This window comes from Oncorhynchus tshawytscha, linkage group LG07 (assembly GCF_018296145.1).
Source record: "Oncorhynchus tshawytscha isolate Ot180627B linkage group LG07, Otsh_v2.0, whole genome shotgun sequence".
Classification (NCBI taxonomy): domain Eukaryota; kingdom Metazoa; phylum Chordata; class Actinopteri; order Salmoniformes; family Salmonidae; genus Oncorhynchus; species Oncorhynchus tshawytscha.
This window is the reverse complement of record NC_056435.1, coordinates 8,661,638-8,683,805: the sequence shown is the minus strand read 5'-3', so window position 1 is coordinate 8,683,805 and position 22,168 is coordinate 8,661,638. Positions and strand designations below refer to the sequence as shown.

General features: G+C 42.0%; 1 protein-coding gene across 13 annotated transcripts in view; it reads left to right on the top strand.

The window, feature by feature from the left end:
- Positions 1 to 667: 667 nt before the first annotated feature.
- The window catches only part of LOC112253827 (RNA-binding motif, single-stranded-interacting protein 1), a 35,111-nt gene continuing 13,610 nt past the window's right edge, over positions 668 to 22,168 (top strand). For 2 of the 13 annotated variants that reach the window (XM_042324031.1, XM_042324027.1), the window contains exons 1-2: positions 13,451 to 13,935; positions 21,968 to 22,119. In XM_042324031.1, coding sequence (XP_042179965.1) covers positions 13,885 to 13,935; positions 21,968 to 22,119 — 203 coding nt within the window. In that variant the 5' untranslated portion in view covers positions 13,451 to 13,884. Of the gene's footprint in view, positions 756 to 9,432; positions 9,578 to 13,450; positions 13,936 to 21,967; positions 22,120 to 22,168 lie in introns of those variants that run through there. The other 11 variants (XM_042324034.1, XM_042324029.1, XM_042324032.1 and 8 more) reach the window with 7 other exon arrangements.

Below are 22,168 nucleotides of genomic sequence, written 5' to 3'. Positions count from 1 at the left end.
GGTTTGTCTACTGCAGATTATGAGAACTACATAATGAAAATGTCTGTGAAGTAGAAACATTAAAAGTATGATATATATATATATATATACTATTATGATGATGACTATTCTGATTTGACTTCCCAGTAAATAAATAAGAAATCTGATAGTGACAAGATCAGATATATGAAACAAATCAAAGTTTATTGGTTGCGTAACCAGATGAGCAGATGTTACAGCAGGTGCCGCGAAATGCTTGTGTTATGTGTTTCTAGCTCCTACAGTGCAGTAATACAATAGCAATACCAATATACAAATAATCCAAAAAGTCCACAAGAATGAATACATCCCCATACAAAATGAAGTTGCTGGGGTCTGACAGGCTTGATGCAAACCAGTGCCTGCTAAACACGGTTTCTTTCCATTATTTCATTTGATTAAGTTGTAAAAGATGTCTTCAATGATCACACCTTTAATCACAAAATGATGGAATTATGTGTTACGTTCCCCAGTTTTTGTGTTGTGGGTTTGTATGTGTGTGAAGTTCAGGAAATGTCTTCCTGGAATCCTAAAGCAGCTGATTGGTCCGCCCTATCGCTGATTGGAGCTCCGACCACTCCCTCTCGTCAGGGGAAACAGCTGTCTCTTCAATTACCAACTCCTTCTCCAGCTTGATATAAAACAATATTCCTTCTTCAGGGAGGGGAGCTTCTTTTATGTCCTATGTTGGTCAGTGAAAGTTTTGTTCATATTATTTTGCAGCTGCTCCTTCAGAGGTATGTGTATGCCAATAGGACTTGGTGTTTTCTGGTTATTGAAATTGTTCACTTGAAGTATTGGTAAATTATTCTGTTTCAGTTGTTCCCAGGGGGGGGAGGGGAACGCACGTTGGGAGTGTTTTGGCAAGAGGCCTGCGGGCGTATCTAATCTGTAGTATTGAATCTGTCAATGCACACTAGGTAAAACCTGGGCTGATCACCACCCTGTATTTTGGTTAGTGCTCCAGTTGGTGCTAAAGGTAAGGTAGGAGAGGGGACTCTTTTAATTTTTACTTACTTTGGTTCCGTCCAGCCCCTTTTCTCCACATTACCGTGTTAAGGAATAATAAATTCCCTGTAAACTGTATTTTTCTCTGCCTCCATCCTTCCCCGCACCTACAATCACATACTTTTTCACTCCATGGGGAGTTGAGATGTAGCGGGGTGTTGCGTTCCCTCATCCAAGAGGCGTACGTAACATGGAATTCAATACTACGTTTCGACTACTTCAATAAACATATAAGTGCATTTGTCCCAATATTTTTGGTCCCCTAAAATGGGGGGAGGGGGGACTATGTACAAAAAGTGGTGTAATTTCTAAACCGTTCACCCGATATGGCTGGAAATACCCTCAAATTAAACTGACAGTCTGCACTTCAACGTCATAGCTCATTCTATATAGTTTGATAACTGCTGAACACTGCATTTCTATATTTTTACATCAAATGTATCAATTTGACATCAGTTTTTGTTGGAAGGTGAAACCAAATCATGTGTGGATGTGGCTGTAAATACTACATTGTCCTCCATCAGCCAGTCTGCTTCAATTGGACAAAGTGGAACGAGTCGTTCTCATGTGCTGCTATTTTGGAATTCTAGTGTAGTATCCAAATGCACTGCTGAAATGCCTGGGCTGTGTATATAACCACATTCTACTCATTATCTGCATTTCCTTGATGCACTGTTAGCTGATTAATTTTGTCAAGCAGAGAGGCAGGCGATACTGTATCAGTTGACGAGTCACGTCGAAAAGGTGATCTTGTAAATTGTTACATGGGGCAAAACACAACACCGAGCTATGTTTGTTTTCAGTAGCCAACCGCTTTACAGTAACTGATTTGTCCTATGTATTGTATAAGGATAATGAAAACTTAAGACTGGATAGAAACGTGTATATCAAGTTATAGTCAAGTACTGTAGGGGAAATTATATTTACCATCTACTATCCTTTCTATTCAGCACTTCAAAAAGAAAAGTTTTCAAGTCTGTATCTTGTATTTTTTTGCTATTGGATTAAGTGGTAGTTAAAATGACCAAATGGGGAGCCTATCATTATCTGTCTTGGTGACTAAACAAAATATGCTGATGGTATTTCACAGAACACGTTGCATGGATGACTCTGGGGGGTGAAAGATGTGTGAAACCATAATGAATGCTCAAAGGTTCTGAACGTAAAATAAGGGCCATTACAAGTTATCAGTTTAGCGTTTTGACTCACGAAACACAAATGCTTTGTTTGTAAATGATGTCTGGGTGTTGGAGTGTGCCTCTGGCTATCTTAAAAAAAGAAAAAACAATGTGGTGCCATCTGGTTTGCTTGAAATGAGGGATTTGAAATTATTTATACTTTTGAAACTTATTGTACACTGCTCAAAAAAATAAAGGGAACACTTAAACAACACAATGTAACTCCAAGTCAATCACACTTCTGTGAAATCAAACTGTCCCACTTAGGAAGTAACACTGACAAATTTCAAATGCTGTTGTGCAACTGGAATAGACAACCGGTGGAAATTATAGGCAATTAGCAAGACACCCCCCAAAAAGGAGTGGTTCTGCAGGTGGTGACCACTTCTCAGTTCCTTTGCTTCCTGGCTGGTGTTTTGGTCACTTTTGAATGCTGGCGGTGCTTTCACTCTAGTGGTAGCATGAGATGGAGTCTACAACCCACACACGTGGCTCAGGTAGTGCAGCTCATCCAGGATGGCACATCAATGCGAGCTGTGGCAAGAAGGTTTGCTGTGTCTGTCAGCGTAGTGTCCAGAGCATGGATGCGTTACCAGGAGACAGGCCAGTACATCAGGAGACGTGGAGGAGGCCGTAGGAGGGCAACAACCCAGCAGCAGGACCACTACCTCCGCCTTTGTGCAAGGAGGAGCACTGCAAGAGCCCTGCAAAATGACCTCCATCATGCCACAAATGTCCATGTGTCTGCTCAAATGGTCAGAAACAGACTCCATGAGGGTGGTATGAGGGCCAGACGTCCACAGGTGGGGGTTGTGCTTACAGCCCAACACCGTGCAGGATGTTTGGCATTTGCCAGAGAACACCAAGATTGGCAAATTCGCCACTGGCGCCCTGTGCTCTTCACAGATTAAAGCAGGTTCACACTGAGCACATGAGAGTCTGGAGATGCCGTGGAGAACGTTCTACTGCCTGCAACATCCTCCAGCATGACCGGTTTGGCGGTGGGTCGGTCATGGTATGGGGTGGCATTTCTTTGGGGGCCGCACAGCCCTCCATGTGCGCGCCAGAGGTAGCCTGACTGCCATTAGGTACCGAGATTAGATCCTCAGACCCCTTGTGAGACCATATGCTGGTGCGGTTGGCCCTGGGTTCCTCCTAATGCAAGACAATGCTAGACCTCATGTGGCTGGAGTGTGTCAGCAGTTCCTGCAAGAGGAAGGCATTGATGCTATGGACTGGCCCGCCCGTTCCCCAGACCTGAATCTAATTGAGCACATCTGGGACATCATGTCTCGCTCCATCCACCAATGCTACGTTGCACCACAGACTGTCCAGGAGTTGGCAGATGCTTTAGTCCAGGTCTGGGAGGAGATCCCTCAGGAGACCATCCGCCACCTCATCAGGAGCATGCCCAGGCGTTGTAGGGAGGTCATACAGGCATGTGGAGGCCACACACACTACTGAGCCTCATTTTGACTTGTTTTAAGGACATTACATCAAAGTTGGATCAGCCTGTAGTGTGGTTTTCCACTTTAATTTTGAGTGTGACTCCAAATCCAGACCTCCATGGGTTGATAAATTTGATTTCCATTGATTAATTTGTGTGTGATTTTGTTGTCAGCACATTCAACTATGTAAAGAAAAAAGTATTTAATAAGAATATTTCATTCAGATCTAGGATGTGTTATTTTAGTGTTCCCTTTATTTTTGTTGAGCAGTGTATATTTTAGCAATTACATTTACTTTTGATACTTAAGTATATTTAAAACCAAATACTTTTTAGGCTTTTACTCAAGTAGTATTTTACTGGGTGACTTTCACTTTTTACTTGAGTCATTTTCTATTAAATGTATCTTTACTTTTACTCAAGTATGACTTGGGTACTTTTTACACCTATATACAACTTACTGTACATCAGAAAAATGTCAGTGAATGAAAGAAACAACACAGTATTCTGCACCACAGTGTGGGTATGTGGTTTAGTTAAGTTTAATTTATTAGGATCCCCATTCGTTGCACATGCAGCATGTGGCTGGAGTGTCAGCAGCAGCTACACTTCCTGGGGTCCACATAAAACCTATAAATACATGGCAAAGAACCAAAATAAGAGTTATACACTGAGTATACAAAATAATTAGGACCGCCTGCTCTTTCCATGACATAAACTGACCAGGTGAAAGCTATGATCCCTTATTGATGTCACTTGTTAAATCCACTTAAATCACTATAGATAAAGGGGAGAAGAGGGGTTAAAGAAGGATTTTTAAGCCTTGAGACGATTGAGACATGGATTGTGTGTATATGCTATTCAGAGGGTGAATGGATAAGACAACATGGTAAGTGCCTTTGAACCGCGTATGGTAGTAGGTGCCAGGCTCACCGTTTTGTGCCAAGAACTACAACACTGGGTTTTTCCTCGCTTAGCAGTTTCCCGTGTATACGTGGTCCAGCACCCAAAGCACATCCAGCCAACTTAACACAACTGAGAAGCATTGGAGTCAACCATGGGCCAGCATCCCTGTGGAAAGCTTTCGATAAATCAAATCAAATTTTATTTGTCACATACACATGGTTAGCAGATGTTAATGCGAGTGTAGCGAAATGCTTGTGCTTCTAGTTCTGACCATGCAGTAGTATCTAACAAGTAATCTAACAATTTCACAACTACCTTATACACACAAGTGTAAAGGAATGAATAAGAATATGTACATAAAAATATATATGGATGAGAGATGGCCGAACGGCATAGGCAAGATGCAGTAGCTGGTATAGAGTACAGTATATACATATGAGATGAGTAGTGTATGTAAACATTAAAGTGGCATAGTTTAAAGTAACTGGTTTTATTACATCCAATTTTTAATGATTAAAGTGGCTAGAGATTGAGTCTATGTTGGCAGCAGTCACTCAATGTTAGTGATGGCTGTTTAACAGTCTGGTGGTCTTGAGATTGAAAAACAGCTTCTGTCTCTCGATCCCTGCTTTGATGCACCTGTACTGACCTCGCCTTCTGGATGATAGCGGGGTGAACAGGCAGTGGCTCGGGTGGTTGTTGTCCTTGATGATCTTTATGGCCTTCCTGTGACATCGGGTGGTGTGGGTGTCCTGGAGAGGAGGTAGTTTGCCCCCGGTGATGCGTTGTGCAGACCTCCCTTCCCTCTGGAGAGCCTTACGGTTGTGGGCAGAGCAGTTGCCATACCAGGCGGTGATACAGCCCGACAGGATGCTCTCGATTGTGGATCTGTAAAAGTTTGAGTGTTTTTGGTGACAAGCCAAATTTCTTCAGCCTCCTGAGGTTGAAGAGGCGCTGTTGCGACTTCTTCACCATGCTGTCTGTGTGGGTGGACTATTTCAGTTTGTCCGTGATGTGTACGCAGAGGAACTTTAAAACTTTCCACCTTCTCCACTACTGTCCCGTCGACGTAGATAGGTGGCTGCTCCCTCTGCTGTTTCCTGAAGTCCACAATCATCTCCTTTGTTTTGTTGACGTTGAGTGTGAGGTTATTTTCCTGACACCACACTCCGAGGGCCCTCACCTCCTCCCTGTAGGCCGTCTCGTCGTTGTTGGTGATCAAGCCCACCACTGTAGTGTCGTCTGCAAACTTGATGATTGAGTTGGAGGCGTGCGTGGCCACGCAGTCATGGGTGAACCGGGAGTACAGGAGAGGGCTGATAATGCACCCTTGTGGGGCCCCAGTGTTGAGAATCAGCGGGGTGGAGATGTTGTTTCCTACCCTCACCACCTGGGGGCGGCCCGTCAGGAAGTCCAGTACCCAGTTGCACAGGGCGGGGTCAAGACCCAGGGTCTCGAGCTTAATGACGAGTTTGGAGGGTACTATGGTGTTAAATGCTGAGCTGTATTCGATGAACAGCATTCTCACATAGGTAGTCCTCTTGTCCAGATGGATTAGGGCAGTGTGTATTGTGATTGCGATTGCGTCATCTGTGGACCTATTGGGGCGGTAAGCAAATTTGAGTGGGTCTAGGGTGTCAGGTAGGGTAGAGGTGATATGGTCCTTGACTAGTCTCTCAAAGCACTTCATGATGACGGAAGTGAGTGCTACGGGGCGGTAGTCATTTAGCTCAGTTACCTTAGCTTTCTTGGGAACTGGAACAATGGTGGCCCTCTTGAAGCATGTGGGAACAGCAGACTGGGATAAGGATTGATTGAATATGTCCGTAAACACACCAGCCAGCTGGTCTGTGCATGCTCTGAGGACGCGGCTAGGGATGCCGTCTGGGCCGGCAGCCGTGCGAGGGTTAACACGTTTAAATGCTTTACTCACGTTGGCTGCGGTGAAGGAGAGGCCACAGGTTTTGGTATTGTCCTCAAAGCGAGCAAAATTGTCCTCTAAGCGAGCAAAGACGTTGTTTAGTTTGTCTGGGAGCAGGACATCGTGGTCCGTGACGGGGCTGGTTTTTCTTTCGTAGTCCGTGATTGACTGTAGACCCTGCCACATACCTCTCGTGTCTGAGCCATTGAATTGCGACTACTTTGCCTCTATACTGACGCTTAACTTGTTTGATTGCCTTGCGGAGGGAATAGCTACACTGTTTGTATTCGGTCATGTTTCTGGTCGCCTTGCCCTGATTTAAAAGCAGTGGTTCGCACTTTCAGTTTTGCACGAATGCTGCCATCAATCCACAGTTTCTGGTAGAGGAAGGTTTTAATAGTTGCTGTGGGTACAACATCACCGGTGCACTTGCTAATAAACTCGCTCACTGAGTCAGCGTATTCATCAATGTTATTGTCCGACGCAATGCAGAACATATCCCAGTACACGTGATCGAAGCAATCTTGAAGCGTGGAATCAGATTGGTCGGACCAGCGTTGAACAGACCTGAGCACGGGCATTTCCTGTTTTAGTTTCTGTCTATAGGCTGGGAGCAGCTACAATGAATATATGTGGTTTCCAGTTTACATAGAGTCCAATGAAGTTCATTCAGGGCCATCGATGTGTCTGCTTGGGGGGGATATATATACGGCTGTGATTATAATCAAAGAGAATTCTCTTGGTAGGTAATGCAGTCGACATTTGTTTGTAAGGAATTCTAAGTCCAGTGAACAAAAGGACTTGAGTTCTTTTGTTGTATGTTGTTATGATCACACCACGTCTCGTTAATCATAAGGCATATCCCCCCGCCCCTCTTCTTACCAGAAAGATGCTTGTTTCTGACGGCGCAATGCGTGAAGAAACCAGGTGGCTGTACCGACTCCGATAGCATGTAGAGTCCATGCCCTGATAAATTGAGGCTGTTCTGAGGGCAAAAGGGGGTGCAACTCAATATTAGGAAGGTGTTCTTAATATTTTGTACACTCAGTGTATATAGGAAAGACACCAGGAGACAACAAAATACTAATTACACACTATTCATATATACATATTAATATTCTTATACAGTAAAGTTATGTTTCATCTCTAGAAAGAGGTGAGGAGCTGTGACGCTTTTGCCTGAGTAACCTCTGGTGACAGAGCATTCCACCATGACATGACTCTATACATAATGAGTAACCTCTGGTGACAGAGCATTCCACCATGACATGACTCTATACATAACTGAGTAACCTCTGGTGACAGAGCATTCCACCATGACATGACTCTATACATAATGAGTAACCTCTGGTGACAGCGCATTCCACCATGACATGACTCTATACATAACTGAGTGACCTCTGGTGACAGAGCATTCCACCATGACATGACTCTATACATAACTGAGTGACCTCTGGTGACAGAGCATTCCACCATGACATGACTCTATACATAACTGAGTAACCTCTGGTGACAGAGCATTCCACCATGACATGACTCTATACATAACTGAGTGACCTCTGGTGACAGTGCATTCCACCGTGACAAGGCTCTATACATAACTGAGTGACGTATTAAATCTGTTTTTGGTTTGGGTACAGTGAAGAGACCCATAGTGGCATGTCTGGTGGGGTATGTCTGTTTTGAAGTGTATGCAAATAGACTCTACAATTGGTTTCGGCATTTTCTTGAGCAGGATAAAATAGAAGTAGACAATTTCTCCTCAACTCTCAACCACGAAAGACGATCAGGCATGTTGTTGATGTGTGGGGGTGCCTCTGCGTACGTGAATGTCTGTGTGGGATTTTCCAAGCATTTCTCAGCATTCCATTTGAAGGGCTCACAACCACAGAACTGAGTCAGTGCAGTCCCATATCCTAACCGATAGACTGTGAAGCCTAAAAAGCCCAAAATCCCTACGTACTGTAGAACATCAATGCCATGGCACTACTTCTTCATACATGGGTCAGTGAGTTAATGAGATTGATAGATGAATAGTTGGCAAACGATCAATATATGCACTTAAATGGCCTGTAGATATTTCAATATCTCTTGCTATACCTGAGAGCAAAGTAACATTCAACCTCAAAAGAGCTGTTGACGGATAGCCATTTTTGTTAACTACCAATAAATAAGCATGATTGAACTACTAAGTATAAAAACAGACATATTCTTCATTGTGGCAGCCGTAGATGACACTTTAACCAGATACGATTGAACCTTTCACTTGCTTGGACACATTAGAGGCTGCTTTGTAACCTGATCTGACCGTGAAACCCTAACACAGGCTGCAGAGGAAACGAGGAGGGAATCTGATGCCGTAAGAGCCTCTGAGTAGCTCTGTCCTAAATGGATTTGAGCCGGGCTAGCTGCTATAGTCCTCCTAAATGAGAAACACACAGACCACCACAATCTGTAGTCTATATGGATGGTAATAAAGACACGTTGAAGAATAACAGACATTTGTATATACCAGTGATGCATTTCAAACTTTGTTACATGGGCTATGTCTGTTCAGTGTTCAATTGCATAGTTCAGTGCTACAACAATGACACTCTTCTGTTATTCATTTTCATATTCATTTTTAATGGTTTAAAGACGGCTGACCCTCGTGCTGAGGTAAATTGAGTTAAATCTATTTATTTCCTCCTACTGACGTTTGTTCCCTGACCACTATCATCTTTTTGTTTCTCTTAAGAGGTCCTTGAGTTTGTTGCATGGACTGGTCTGTTCCCTTTGTCCTGTGACAAACGTCTCGGTAAAAAGCTCTGATACTATGAATAAAATACTCTGTCTCTGGTAGGTCTACAACCCGGATGTAGCGTTTCCTTAGCTGTGTTCTCTGTGGGGAGTGTTGTGTAATAGCCCGGTCCTCTATGGTATGTGAGTAATGCAAACTCCCCTCTTTCCTGCAGCTGGAATGCTGGCTATGCCAGACGCCAGACCCACCACCGTCTCCACACCCCACCAGGTCCCCAGCCCACCCAGACCTGCCTACACACCATGATCATACACACCAGATGTAGCAGTGGGTAAACCCAGAGTGTTGTGGGTAAATAGGTAGGTAAAATCCTTGTGCAAAAACACTTCTCTGACTTAATATGTGGGTTAACGTAATTCACCAAATTAATAGGTGGTCGCTTACTTTCGTTGACTTGAGTGTAGCCCCCCCCCCTCCTCTAAATCACCGATTCACAGCCCCAGATCAATGGCCAAAAGCCAGCAAAGCCCTTCTCAAACAGAAAACGGGGTAAGTGAATGTGCGTTCTCGTGTAGCTTTGAAGTAACCTCCTCCTTTTGTATGTTCCTAATACTGTAATAACATTGTAAGAACACACATGCATGGACTTAGTTGCAGTATCGTTAGGTAAGTCTAGTGGGAACTGGGAAGTCAGAACACAGGGAAGAGAGTTTGCTTTGCTTTGCTTTGCTGAATGAGGAATGGACAGACCAAATATACAGATCACATTTCAGAGGTCCTGGGCCAACTATCTCAGGAATTATAATTGGCAACAAAAACAAGATTGGAAGGAAGTTATTTCTCGATACATCCAAACTAATTCTGACTAGGAATATGGATCGGAGATGGTTTGATTTAAAAAATATTAAGAGTTATGGAACATAGTTGAACTCCTTCTCCCCTCTCCCTGATGTACAATGACTAACTGCTTGCCCTACAGTACAGAAACATAATTTACTTTAAATTAACTTGAGTCACTTCAATTTAGTTAACTTAGTGAATTGAATTTAGCTGCTGAGACCTAGAAGAGAGAACATAATGTGCCAATCAGAATTCTATTCACACCAAAAAGGCAGAGGTTTAAAGAAATACTACTGTTGTGTAGTGGGGATTTACATTGGATACTAAGTATGTTCTAAATTGTATGTTCTATCAGAATCTTTTACTTTGCCGGCTCTATTGTGGATCCAGTATTCTGGTACAAGGAACGTTGCTACCAACACAAAGTAGGAAACAGACTGAGTGAGTGGCTGGTTCCTATCAGAAGACAGCTGCTAATGAAATCCAAGAGGCACATGATACTGTTGTTATGTTTGAGGGGGTGGACTAGGAAAGGAGGGGGGTTTCCACTGGTAGGGTGGAGGTCAACTGTACATGTACAGCCCATGAATAACACACACATATATACAGTATATATATTTACCAACAAATATATGGGGGATTGAAAATGATGCAGACAATTACATTGATAGAAGCCACAATCTGCAAGAGTGAAGCTGATCTACCCCCCCCAAAAGTGTTTTATTATATATATATATATGCCTCACCTGTCAGGTGGATGGATTATCTGAGGTTATTGTCCTATTGAAAGGTGAATTCACCGCCAGTGTCTGGTGGAAAACAGACTGAACCAGGTTTTCCTCTAGGATTTTGCCTGTGTTTTGCTGCATTCCGTGTCTTTTTTATCCTGAAAAACTCCCCAGTCCTTAACGATTACAAGCATACCCATAGCATGATGCAGCCAACACTATGCTTGAAAATATGGAGCGGTGCTCAGTAATATGTATTGGATTTGCCCCAAACAACACTTTATTCAGGACAAAAAGCGAATTGCTTTGCCACATTTTTTGCAGTATGACTTTAGTGCCTTGTTGCAAACAGGATGCATGTTTTGGTATATTTATATTCTCTACCGGCTTCCTTCTTTTCACTCTGTCAATTAGGTTAGTATTGTGGAGTATCTACAATGTTGTTGATCCATCAGTTTTCTCCTATCACAGCCATTAATTAAACTCTGTAACTGTTTTAAAGTCCCCATTGGCCTCATGGTGAAATCTCTGAGCGATTTCCTTTCTCTCCGGCAACTGAGTTAGGATGGACACATGTATCTTTGTAGTGACTGGGTGTATTGATATACCACCCAAAGTGTAATTAATAACTTCATCACGCTCAAAGGGATATTCATTGTCTGCTATTCTTTTTTTTTACCCATCTCCCTGGTCTTTGTGGTTAAATCTGTTTGAAATGCACTGCTCGACTGAGGGACCTTACAGATGATTTGTATTTGTGGGGTACACAGACAAGGTAGTCATTCCCAAATCATGTTAAACTCTATTACTGAACACAGAGTGAGTCCATTAACTGAACTACAATTGATTATGTTACTTGTGAAGCAAATGTTTAGTCCTGAACTTATTTAGGCTTGCCATAACAAAGGGGTTGAATACTTATTTCAGCATTTCCCAAACTCAGTCCTCGGGACCCCAAGGACTGCACGTTTAGTTTTTTTGCCCTAACCCTACACAGCTGACTCAAATGATCAAAGCTTGATGATTAGTTGATTATTTGAATCATCTGTGTAGTGCTAGAAAAACCAATATGTGCACCCCTTGGTCCCGAGGACTGAGTTTGAGAATCCCTGACATATTGACTGAAGACATTTCAGCTTTTCGTTTTTAATTAATTTGTCATAATTTCAAAAAATATAATTCCACTTTGCCATTATGGGGTATTGTGTGTAGGACAGTGACACAAAACTCTCTATTTAATCCATTTTAAATTCAGCCCGTAACACAACAAAATGTGGAAAAAGTAAGGGTGTGTGTGTGTGTGTGTGTGTGTGTGTGTGTGTGTGTGTGTGTGTGTGTGTGTGTGTGTATATGTGTGTATATGTATATGTATATGTATATATATATATGTATATGTATATGTGTATATATATATGTATATACATATGTATATGTATATACATATATATATATATATATTACACATTTTAACATACATGAATAGGACTGTCCACAACAAAAGACCACTGAATGGTACAGATATTTTTGTATATTCAAAGTGGTGTAAAGTAACTGTAGTAACATTGAAGTACTACTTACATAGTGTTTGAGTGGTATCTGTTCTTTCCTATATTTTTTTATATTTTGGACAACTTTTACATTTACTGCACTTCATTCCTAAGGATCATATGTACTTTTTCCTCACTTACATTTTCCCTGAGTAGTTACATTTCAGATGCTTAGAAGGACAAGGAAAATTGTCCAATTCACGCACTCATCAAGAGAACACATGGTCATCCCTACTGCCTCTAATCTGGTGGACTCACTAAACAAATACTTTTTTGTAAATTATGCCTGAGTGTTAGAGTGTGCCCCTGGCTATCTGTAAATAAATAAATACAATCGTGCTTTCTGATTTATAGCGTTTACTTTTAGTTTGATACTTAAGTATATTTAAAACCAGATACTTTTAACATTTACTCAAGTAGTATTTTACTGGCTGACTTTTACTTGAGTCTAAGGTACTGTAACTTTACTTTTACTCAAGTATGACAATTGGGTATTTTTTCCTCCACTGCAAAGACGCTTATTCTTGATAAATATCAGGTGCATTCGTAATGGTTTCCTCTAGCCTACTAAATCATTCAAGATGGTCTGAGCGCAGTGAGATCTGAGGTGGATATACCCTCCCATTACAGATTGAACTTTTAGAGTGCACTTTTTAATTTATCATAGATCAGTCTATATTTAGTTTCTACTCCCACCGTCCTTAGGTCTACATCGTCACAGGAGCTGGAGGAAACAGCCTACAATAGATCACTATATCTAACCAATATCCTTCCGATCTTTGTCCCTGTTTAAAAACAACATAGACACGGCCCTGTCTTAACTATTCATGTTGGTGAGCCACAACATGATACAGTATTTAGCTTATCTAACAGAACCGCCTATCCTTTACATCCTGACCTGTCAATTCTCATTTCTCGCTTTAACCATTGGGCTCCGGGAGGGGGAGGGAGGGGATGGGGGAGGGGGTAAAGAATGTATGGTATGTGTGGGCGTCAACAAGACGCAGTGTATGGGGAACGACAAATTGAAACAATGTATTAATTTGCGTATTACATGTATCTTTCATGGTAGTGACTGGTTATCTGTTGATTTGTCAAACAGTGAAACGTGTTCTGTATTCAGAATAGTAATACTAACCGTACTCAATAGCAAGGTCATTTGATTATATCTTGAAACATACCTCTAGTGTATGCGCAATGGTTTGGTCTGTGGAAGGCGGGACTCAGGAGCGGTCAGCAGGACGTCGTAGATCAATGAACTGAACTGAGTTTTCTGCCTGGGTTGGACGACACTTTGGTGGGATTAAACCCTACAACCTACGCAGTGTAGCCTATGTCAGGTAGCCTACAGATGTGACAACGCGACAAGGACATTTGAATCAGAATCGAAAACGGAAATACCGGAGTTTATTTCTAACCCGGTCGATATGCGGATTTTGTCCAAATAAACCCACTGGATTTTAATAAACGGGTCTGCATGTAGCTTCATTTTTTGGGAGTAAACGAGCTTCTTTTTTTAAATCTCGGAATAACTGGAATAGGCTATCCAGGATGATCTTTGCAAACACTGCCAACCCGTTGAAGAGCACATATCGGAAGCAGGTAGGCCAAAAAAGCCCTGGCTGGGATGGTCCAAAACGGTTCCATAAGTCCCTTGAACGCTTCCAATTCGAGTGCGTGTACGGCCCACTGTCTTATCACCTCAGTTAACACGGTCACTAGAAGCGACAGTCGTTATTATAATGTTATAACACCGCTCACCGACAGTCAGGTTGCAAAGTCATGTAGTGTGACTGTCAGTAGCGCGCTACACTACATTTTGGTCAAGTCTGTTCCGTGCATTAGTGTCCATTTTATATTATCGGCTTTGTCCTTGAATTAGCATTACAGGATAGCCTATCTAGCAGCTTTTATTGTATTAGGCCCTAATGGCTTATAACAACCATCATCCAAATAGATATAGGATTTTTTTTAAATTACATTCAGATACACATTGAATTGCTCATTCAGAAGGTAACTGATGAAGGGGTAGGCCTATATGATTTATGATAGAATTACGCACTCTTTTACTGGAGGACAGAGTGAGAGAGATCCTCCATATGGTCCATGTAACCCAGGTTTAGATGCTGAACATTTGTTATGCCTACTGCTATAATAACATTGCTATAATGTTCACAAGAAGAATCACCTATACTCTGAACATACACCGTTTTATTCCCCCGGCTTTTCAAATGTAGAGATATTCTATCTCTACATCCCCAAGTCTTGGAGGAGAAATACATTATTTCTTCAGCATGTTTTTAATGAAAATAGGCCACACAAATGTATGGCATTTGAATTGTCATTCATATGTCCCATTTGTTAGAGTCCTTGTAGGATTGAATAGAATAGGAATGGAATAAAACGGAATAATATACAATAGTTGTGATGATGCAGACAGAAGCCATGTAGTCCTAGTACATCTTCTATTCCTTGTCGGTATTGTTAGAATAGAACAGGTTCTGTATAGGTCGACTAGTGATACAGTAGGCCCTGCTCCACCACCTGAGTTAGTTCGGCCCAGTAGGCCTTCTAGTGAGTGGCATGCTCAGCTTCTGCCTAATGTGGGTCAGTGTGCTGGAGTGAACATGGGTGTTCATGCATCTATAATGAGCCTTTTCAGGTGTAGCTACACATTTGTATTTATTTGATGTATCCAACCTTTATTTAACTAGGCAAATCAGCAATGCAGTGATTCTATAGCACTACTCTGTTGTAGTTCACCACTGATTCAGCCATCTAGTCCACAAGATGGAGGTGATTGCGATTTGTAGCTATATCCGCCCTGAATGATTCCAATAGGCCTAATAATCAGGTAGTCATCTAAATGAGTTGGTACTTCAGTCCTTCTTTACCACTCCACACTGTAGTTCACCACTGATTCCAACCTGGACTCAGGGGTAGAGGTAACATAGTAAATGTAAATCCGGGACACTCCAATTACTACGATATGTTACGGTTCGTATGGTATGTTTTAATTTGTGGATGTCCGTCATCCATTTCGTATGATATGTTACACATTTCAATTCGTATGATATGTTCCGAATATCCAAAACTTATGCAATGTTACGAATCCCAACTTGTTGTGGCTAACATTAGCTAGGTGGCTAATGTTAGCTAGGCTAGGAGTTAAGGTTAAGGGAAGGGTTAGCTAACATCCTAAGTAGCTAAAAAGTAGTAAGTTGTTGCAAAGTAGCTAAAATGCTAAAGTTGTCCGTGATGAAATTCGAACACGCAACCTTTGGGTTGCTAGATGTTTGCATTATTCGCCTGATGCAGAAACCGTTGTGCCATTTCCTTGTTGCTTCAACTGTAATTGGGGCGGCAGGTAGCCTAGTGGTTAGAGCGTTGGACTAGTAACCGAAAGGTTGCAAGATCGAATCCCTGAGCTGACAAGGTAAATATCTGTCGTTCTGCCTTTGAACAAGGCAGTTAACCCACTGTTCCTAGGCCGTCATTGAAAATAAGAATTTGTTCTTAACTGACTTGCCTAGTTAAATAAAGGTAGAATAAAAAATAGTTAGCCTAAATAGTCCGGGTGGCAATTTGATTAATTGTTCAGCAGTCTTATGGCTTGGTAGAAGCTGTTAAGGAGCCTTTTGGACCTAGACTTGGCGCTCTGGTACCGCTTGCTTGCTGTGCGCTAGCAGACCGTCACCCAAAGTCTATGACTTGGGTGACTGGAATCTTTGACACCATCTAGTATATAGGTCCTGGATGGCAGGAAGCTTGGACCCAGTGATGTACTATGTTACGTCTAGTCTATGAGACTGGGCTGCTGATTCAACCATCTAGTCCACAAGATGTAGGTGATGGCGTGTAGATCCTGTCGGTAGGCTTAGTATATCTCCACCCGTAACGATATCCATAGACACAATCATCTGGTGGTTATCTGAATTAGTTATGCAATGGTTCTTCATTCTTTGCTTCGTCAGTGATTCTAGTCCACAAGATGGAGGTGATTATGTGTGCATTCTGTGGGTAGGTTTGGATATCTCCATCCTAAACAATATCAGTATTCCTAGCCCTAATTCAATTTGGTGGCCATCTTAATGTAATTTAGCTCAATCACCATTTTGTTTTTGGTAAATATGCATTCAAATGGTGGAAGGCAGAACATGTTTTTTCTTAATTCATAGTTGAATCGGACTGCTGCATGCCATTTCTAGATTTTTCTAGAGTGGCTTCTGCAGGGTTGGAGCTATTTTAATGAGTAAGAGGAAGGAAATGCCTTGCAGAGGAGGGCTCTGGTTTGCCTCAGAGAATGTGTGGTAGTTTCCCACTGACACACCAGACTGTAGTACTAGGAAGGAACCGTGATGGAAGGAGTGTAGACAGCACCCCACAGGGAAATAGCCTAGCGGCAGGACGCCTAGCGGGTAGAGCATTGGGCCAGTAACAGAAGTTGCTAGTTTGAATCCCTGACCAGAAAATGTGACAAGTCTGTTATTGTTTCCTTGAGCAAAGGCACTTAACCTTAATTGCTGTGAGTAATGGGGGAGACGAGATATGCAAAAAACTCATTTCCAATTCACACATATAAGGACAAATATATAAGCACTTATTATTATTATTATTATTATTATTACTATTATAGCCTATAGTGCATTCTGCAATGCATAGAACCAGGGTGAGGAGTTGTTCCTGACCATGTGACGAGGAAAAACTCCTACCCCTATTCATCTCATTATATTTCACTGCCGGCATTCTGGAGCTTGGTGAAATGGAATGACTCCATGCTAGAAAACTCTAGAAAGAACGGTAGTGCTGAATGTCTTTTCACCAGGCATCATGGGACCCATGTCGTCCAAAAAAAGCTAGACTTTTAACTCATCTGTCCGTAGGACATTCTTCCAGAGCGTCTTGATGATCATCCAGGTGCTTTTTTGGCAAACTTGAATCAACTTTTTGGATGAGATGGGTCCCATTATGTCTGGTGAAAACCAAACACTGCATTCCACAGTAAGAACCTCATACCAACGGTCAAGCATGGTGGTTGTCGTGTGATGGTTTGGAGATGCTTTGCTGCCTCAGGACCTGGACGACTTGCCTTAATATAGAAGGAACCATGAATTCTTCTCTGTATCAGAGAATTCCACAGGAGAATGTCAGGCCATCCGTTTGTGAGCTGAAGCTGAAGTGCAGCTGGGTCATGCAGCAAGACAATGATACAAAAGACACAACCAAGTCTACATGAAAATGGCTAAAAAGCAACACATATGAAGTTTTGGAACGGCCTACTTAAAGTCCAGACCTAATCCCAATTGAGATGTTGTGGCAGGACTTGAAACGAGCAGTTCAGGCTTGAAAACCCACAAATATCCTTGACTTAAAGCAGTTCTGCATGGAAGAGTGGGACAAAATTCCTCCACAGTGACGTGAGAGACTGATCAACAACTACAGGAAGTATTTGGTTGTAGTCATTGCAGCTAAAGGTGGCACAATTCAGTGTAAGGGGCAATGACTTTTTCACACAGGGGAATTGGGAGTTGCATACTCTAACTTTGTTAATTAAATATTTGTGTAAACACAGGTTCCCTTTATCTAATATTTTGTTTTTTGAAGATCTGATAACATTCAGTATCAAAAATATACAAAAATAGAGAAAATCAGAAAGGGGGCACATACTTTTTCATGGCTGTGTGTGTGTGTGTGGGTGTGTGGGTGTATGTGTGTGTGTATGTATGTATGTATGTATGTATATATATATATATATATATATATATATATATATATCACTGAACAAAAAATATAAACACAACATGTAAAGTTTGTTTCAGGAGCTGGGAAAAAAAGATCCCAGAAATGTTCCATACGCACAAAAATCAAATTTCTCAAATGTGCACAAATTTGTTTACATCCCTGTTAGTGAGCATTTCTCCTTTGCAAAGATAATCCATCGATCTGACAGGTGTGGCATATCAAGAAGCAAATTAAACAGCATGACCATTACACAGGTGCACCTTTTGCTGGGAACAATAAAAGGCCACTCTAAAATGTGAAATTTCATCACACAACAACATGCTAAAAATGGCTAAAGCAATTGGCATGCTGACTAAAGGAATGTCCACCAGAGCTGTTGCCAAAGAATTGAATTGAATGTAATTTCTCTACCATATGTCGCCTCCAACGTCGTTTTCGAGAATTTGGCAGTATGTCCGACCGGCCTCACAACCGCAGACCATGTGTAACCACGCCAGCCCAGGACCTCCACATCTGGCTTCTCCACCTGCGAGATCGACTTGAGACCAGCCATCCAGACAGCTGACAAAACTGTGGGTTTGCACAAACAAAGAATTTCTGCACAAATTGTAAGAAACCGTCACAGGGAAGCTCATCTGCATGGTCATCGTCCTCACCAGGGTCTTGACCTGAATGCAGTTTAGCGTAGTAACCGACTTCAGTGGGCAAATGCTCACCTTCGATGGCGCTAGAGAAGTGTGCTCTTCACAGATGAATAGCTGATGCACGAGCTCAACAGATTACACAAACTCACCACTGCTAAATGTTCTAGTAGGGCCGTGTAGCATGTGTAGTGCTGACAACTACTATATGACCTTCAGTGGTGTAAAGTACTTAAGTAAAAATACTTTAAAGTACTACTTAAGTTATTTTTTGGGGTATCTGTACTTTACTATTTATATTTTGACTACTTTTACCTCACTACATTCCTAAGGAAAATTATGTACTTTTTACACAATACATTTTCCCTGACACCCAAAAGTACTCATTACATTTTGAATGCTTAGCAGGATAGTGAAATGGTCCATTCACACAATTCTGAAGAGAACATCCTTGGTCATCTACTGCCTCTGTTCTGGCGGACTCACTAAACACAAATGCTTCGTTTGTAAATTATGTCTAAATGTTGGTGTGCCCCTGGCTATCTGTATATTTTAAAACAAGAAAATTGTTCTGTCCGGTTTGCTTTAATATAAGGAATTTTAAATGATTTACTTTTGACACTTAAGTATATTTTAGAAATTACATTTACTTTTGATACTTAAGTATATTTAAAACCAAATACGTTTATACTTTTTACTCAAGTATAATTTTACTGGGTGACTTTCACTTTTACTTGAGTCATTTTCTATTAAGGTATCTTTACTTTTACTCAAGTATGACAACTGGGTACTTTTCCCCACCACTGATGCCCTCAAGTTAGTGTTGGAGCTACAATTTTATATGCATTGACCCAATATGTGACTGTGTGTAACTCACGGTGGTTTGTCAGTTGATTAGGGCACGAGTCAAATGCCCACACATACAACCTTGTTATCTCCCTGCTGCACTCACACATTATATCACAATATAAAATTAGAACGTCATCATGGGCGGGGTGTCCAAAACCAGATGGGAAATGACTTGATAAGATGGCATACACTACTAGTCGGTGTGAAATATAATCTCAATCTCATGTCACCAGCTAAGAATGGCACGCGAGCCTGTCATGTCATAAACTTAGGTTGATTCAGTTATAGTATAGACTAGCTTGTGGGTGGGGGGGGGGAGGGGGTGCACTGTTTTGCCTTGCGTGTCAGGAAGGGGAAGCTAGGTATATAGCTGAGCCGTGTTGACAGTCTGTGCTCAGTGTGCCGTGGGTCTTATCAGCTACCTGCGTCTCACCTCGGGTAAAAGCATGAAGAACATCATGGTACTGTGTACGTTTCTTGACAGGAATTGACATGACTGTAGACTGTTGTGTGTCCAGGAATCCGCTGAGGTTGTTGTGTGCTGTTGGGGAGGGGAGGGGGGGGTTTCCTAGATTCACAGATTTATTTTCTGGGTGTGGCACAAAGGCCACACAGGAGGCCATGTTTCATATTTCTGTAGGCAAGGGACACCAGTTTGTCTCTGTGTGTTTGTGTGCATGTGAGGGTGTGTGTGTCTGTGTATGGTTGTGTTTTTGTCTGCATACTGGTGTGTGTTTAGTCAGTGACATTGTGTGTACCTGATGTCCTCTTGTCTCTTGTGTAAATACCATATACAGAGCCCTCCATTTATATTGGCACCCTTGGTAAATATGAGCAAAATGGGCTGCAAAAAAAATTCTTTGCTGTTTATTTATCCTCTTAGTCTTTCATTCAAAATATTCACAAACATTGAAGTAAAATGATTGAAAAATTACATTTTCCAGAGTAAAATCTACCTGCAGTATATTCCCATGCATATTTTAGGTTTTTAAGTTCACCTGAGTGATTAGGAACACTTAAGTGGTCAGCCATGACTTCCTGTTTCACTGGGGTATAAATATGAGGTGACACCCAGGCCAAGTTCCCATAATCATCCATCACAATGGGAAAGACCTGAGAATACAGTAATGATGTGTGACAAAAGGTTGTTGAGCTGCACAAATCAGAAGATGGCTATGAGAAAATAGCTCAACGGTTGAAAATTCCCATTTTCACTACCAGGGCAATAATTAAGAAGTTTAAAGCAACAGGAGATGTTAACAATCGGCCTGGAAGAGGAAGTGTGTCTATATTCACCCCACGCACAGTGAGGAGGATGGTTAGAGTGGCCAAAAAAAACCTCAGAGGGGTCAGAAAGTCTCCAAAACTACGATCAGACGCCACCTATGTAACCACAAGTTGTTTGGGAGGGTTGCTATAAAAAAGCTTTTACTGTCATCAAACAACAAACTCAAGCTCCTACAGTTTGCCAAACGTTACTGGGACTTTCAATGGGACCGGGTTCTATGGTCAGATGAGACTAAAATAGAGCTTTTTTGGAAACAAACACCAAAGGTGGGTTTGGCGTAGACAAAGATATCCATACAGAAAGTACCTCGTCCCCACTGTGACGTATGGTGGTGGCTCTTGGATGTTGTGGGGCTGTTTTTCTTCCAAAGGCCCTGGACAACTTTTTAGGATACATAGTATCATGAAGTCCAAGTACCAGCAGATATTACATCAAAACCTGACTGCCTCTGCTAGGAAGCTTAAACTGGGCCATGGTTGGATCTTCCAGCAGGACAATGAACCAAAGCACACCTCAAAATCAACACTCAAATGTTTCACTGACCACAGAAACCATGTTTTGCCATCCCAGTCCCCTGGCCTAAACCCCATAGAAAACCTGTGTGATGAGCTGAAGAGGAGAGTCCACAAGCGAGAACCTGGGAATCTGAAGGATCTGGAGAGATTCTGTATGGAGGAATGGTCTCAGATCCCTTGTCATGTGTTCTTCAACCTCATTACGCATTATAGGAGAAGACTCATAGAGTTGTTATCTTGGCAAGGGGAGGTTGCACACAGTATTGAATAAAGGGGTGCCAATAATTGTGGCACGCATATATTTTTGAAAAATATGTGTTTTGTGTTAATGTATTTTTTCTTTCAATTATTTTACTCAAATTAATAGTTAGACTTTTGTGAATATTTTCAATGCAAGACCAAGAGGATAAACAATAAATACTTTTTTTACAGACTGTTTTTCTCATATTTACCAAGGGTGGGCACTGAGTTGAAACTCGTCTCTAGTCTGTCCAGGATTTCCCATTTTTTTCCTGGTTGAGGCACAAACAGCGCTGTTGACGGAGGGCAACAGAGTGACCGTGTGTTTACTGTGTACCTGACCGTGTCTCTTCCTGCAGTCGTACCCCATGGCTCCAGCCAGCCCCAGCACGGTGAGCACCAGCAGCAACAGCAGCACCACAGGATGGGACCAGCTCAGCAAAACGAACCTGTACATCCGCGGCCTGCCTCCAGCAACCACTGACCTGGACCTAGTCAAGCTCTGCCAGCCGTGAGTACTACTCAGCACACACCCACCCACACATGTATAAACATGAAAA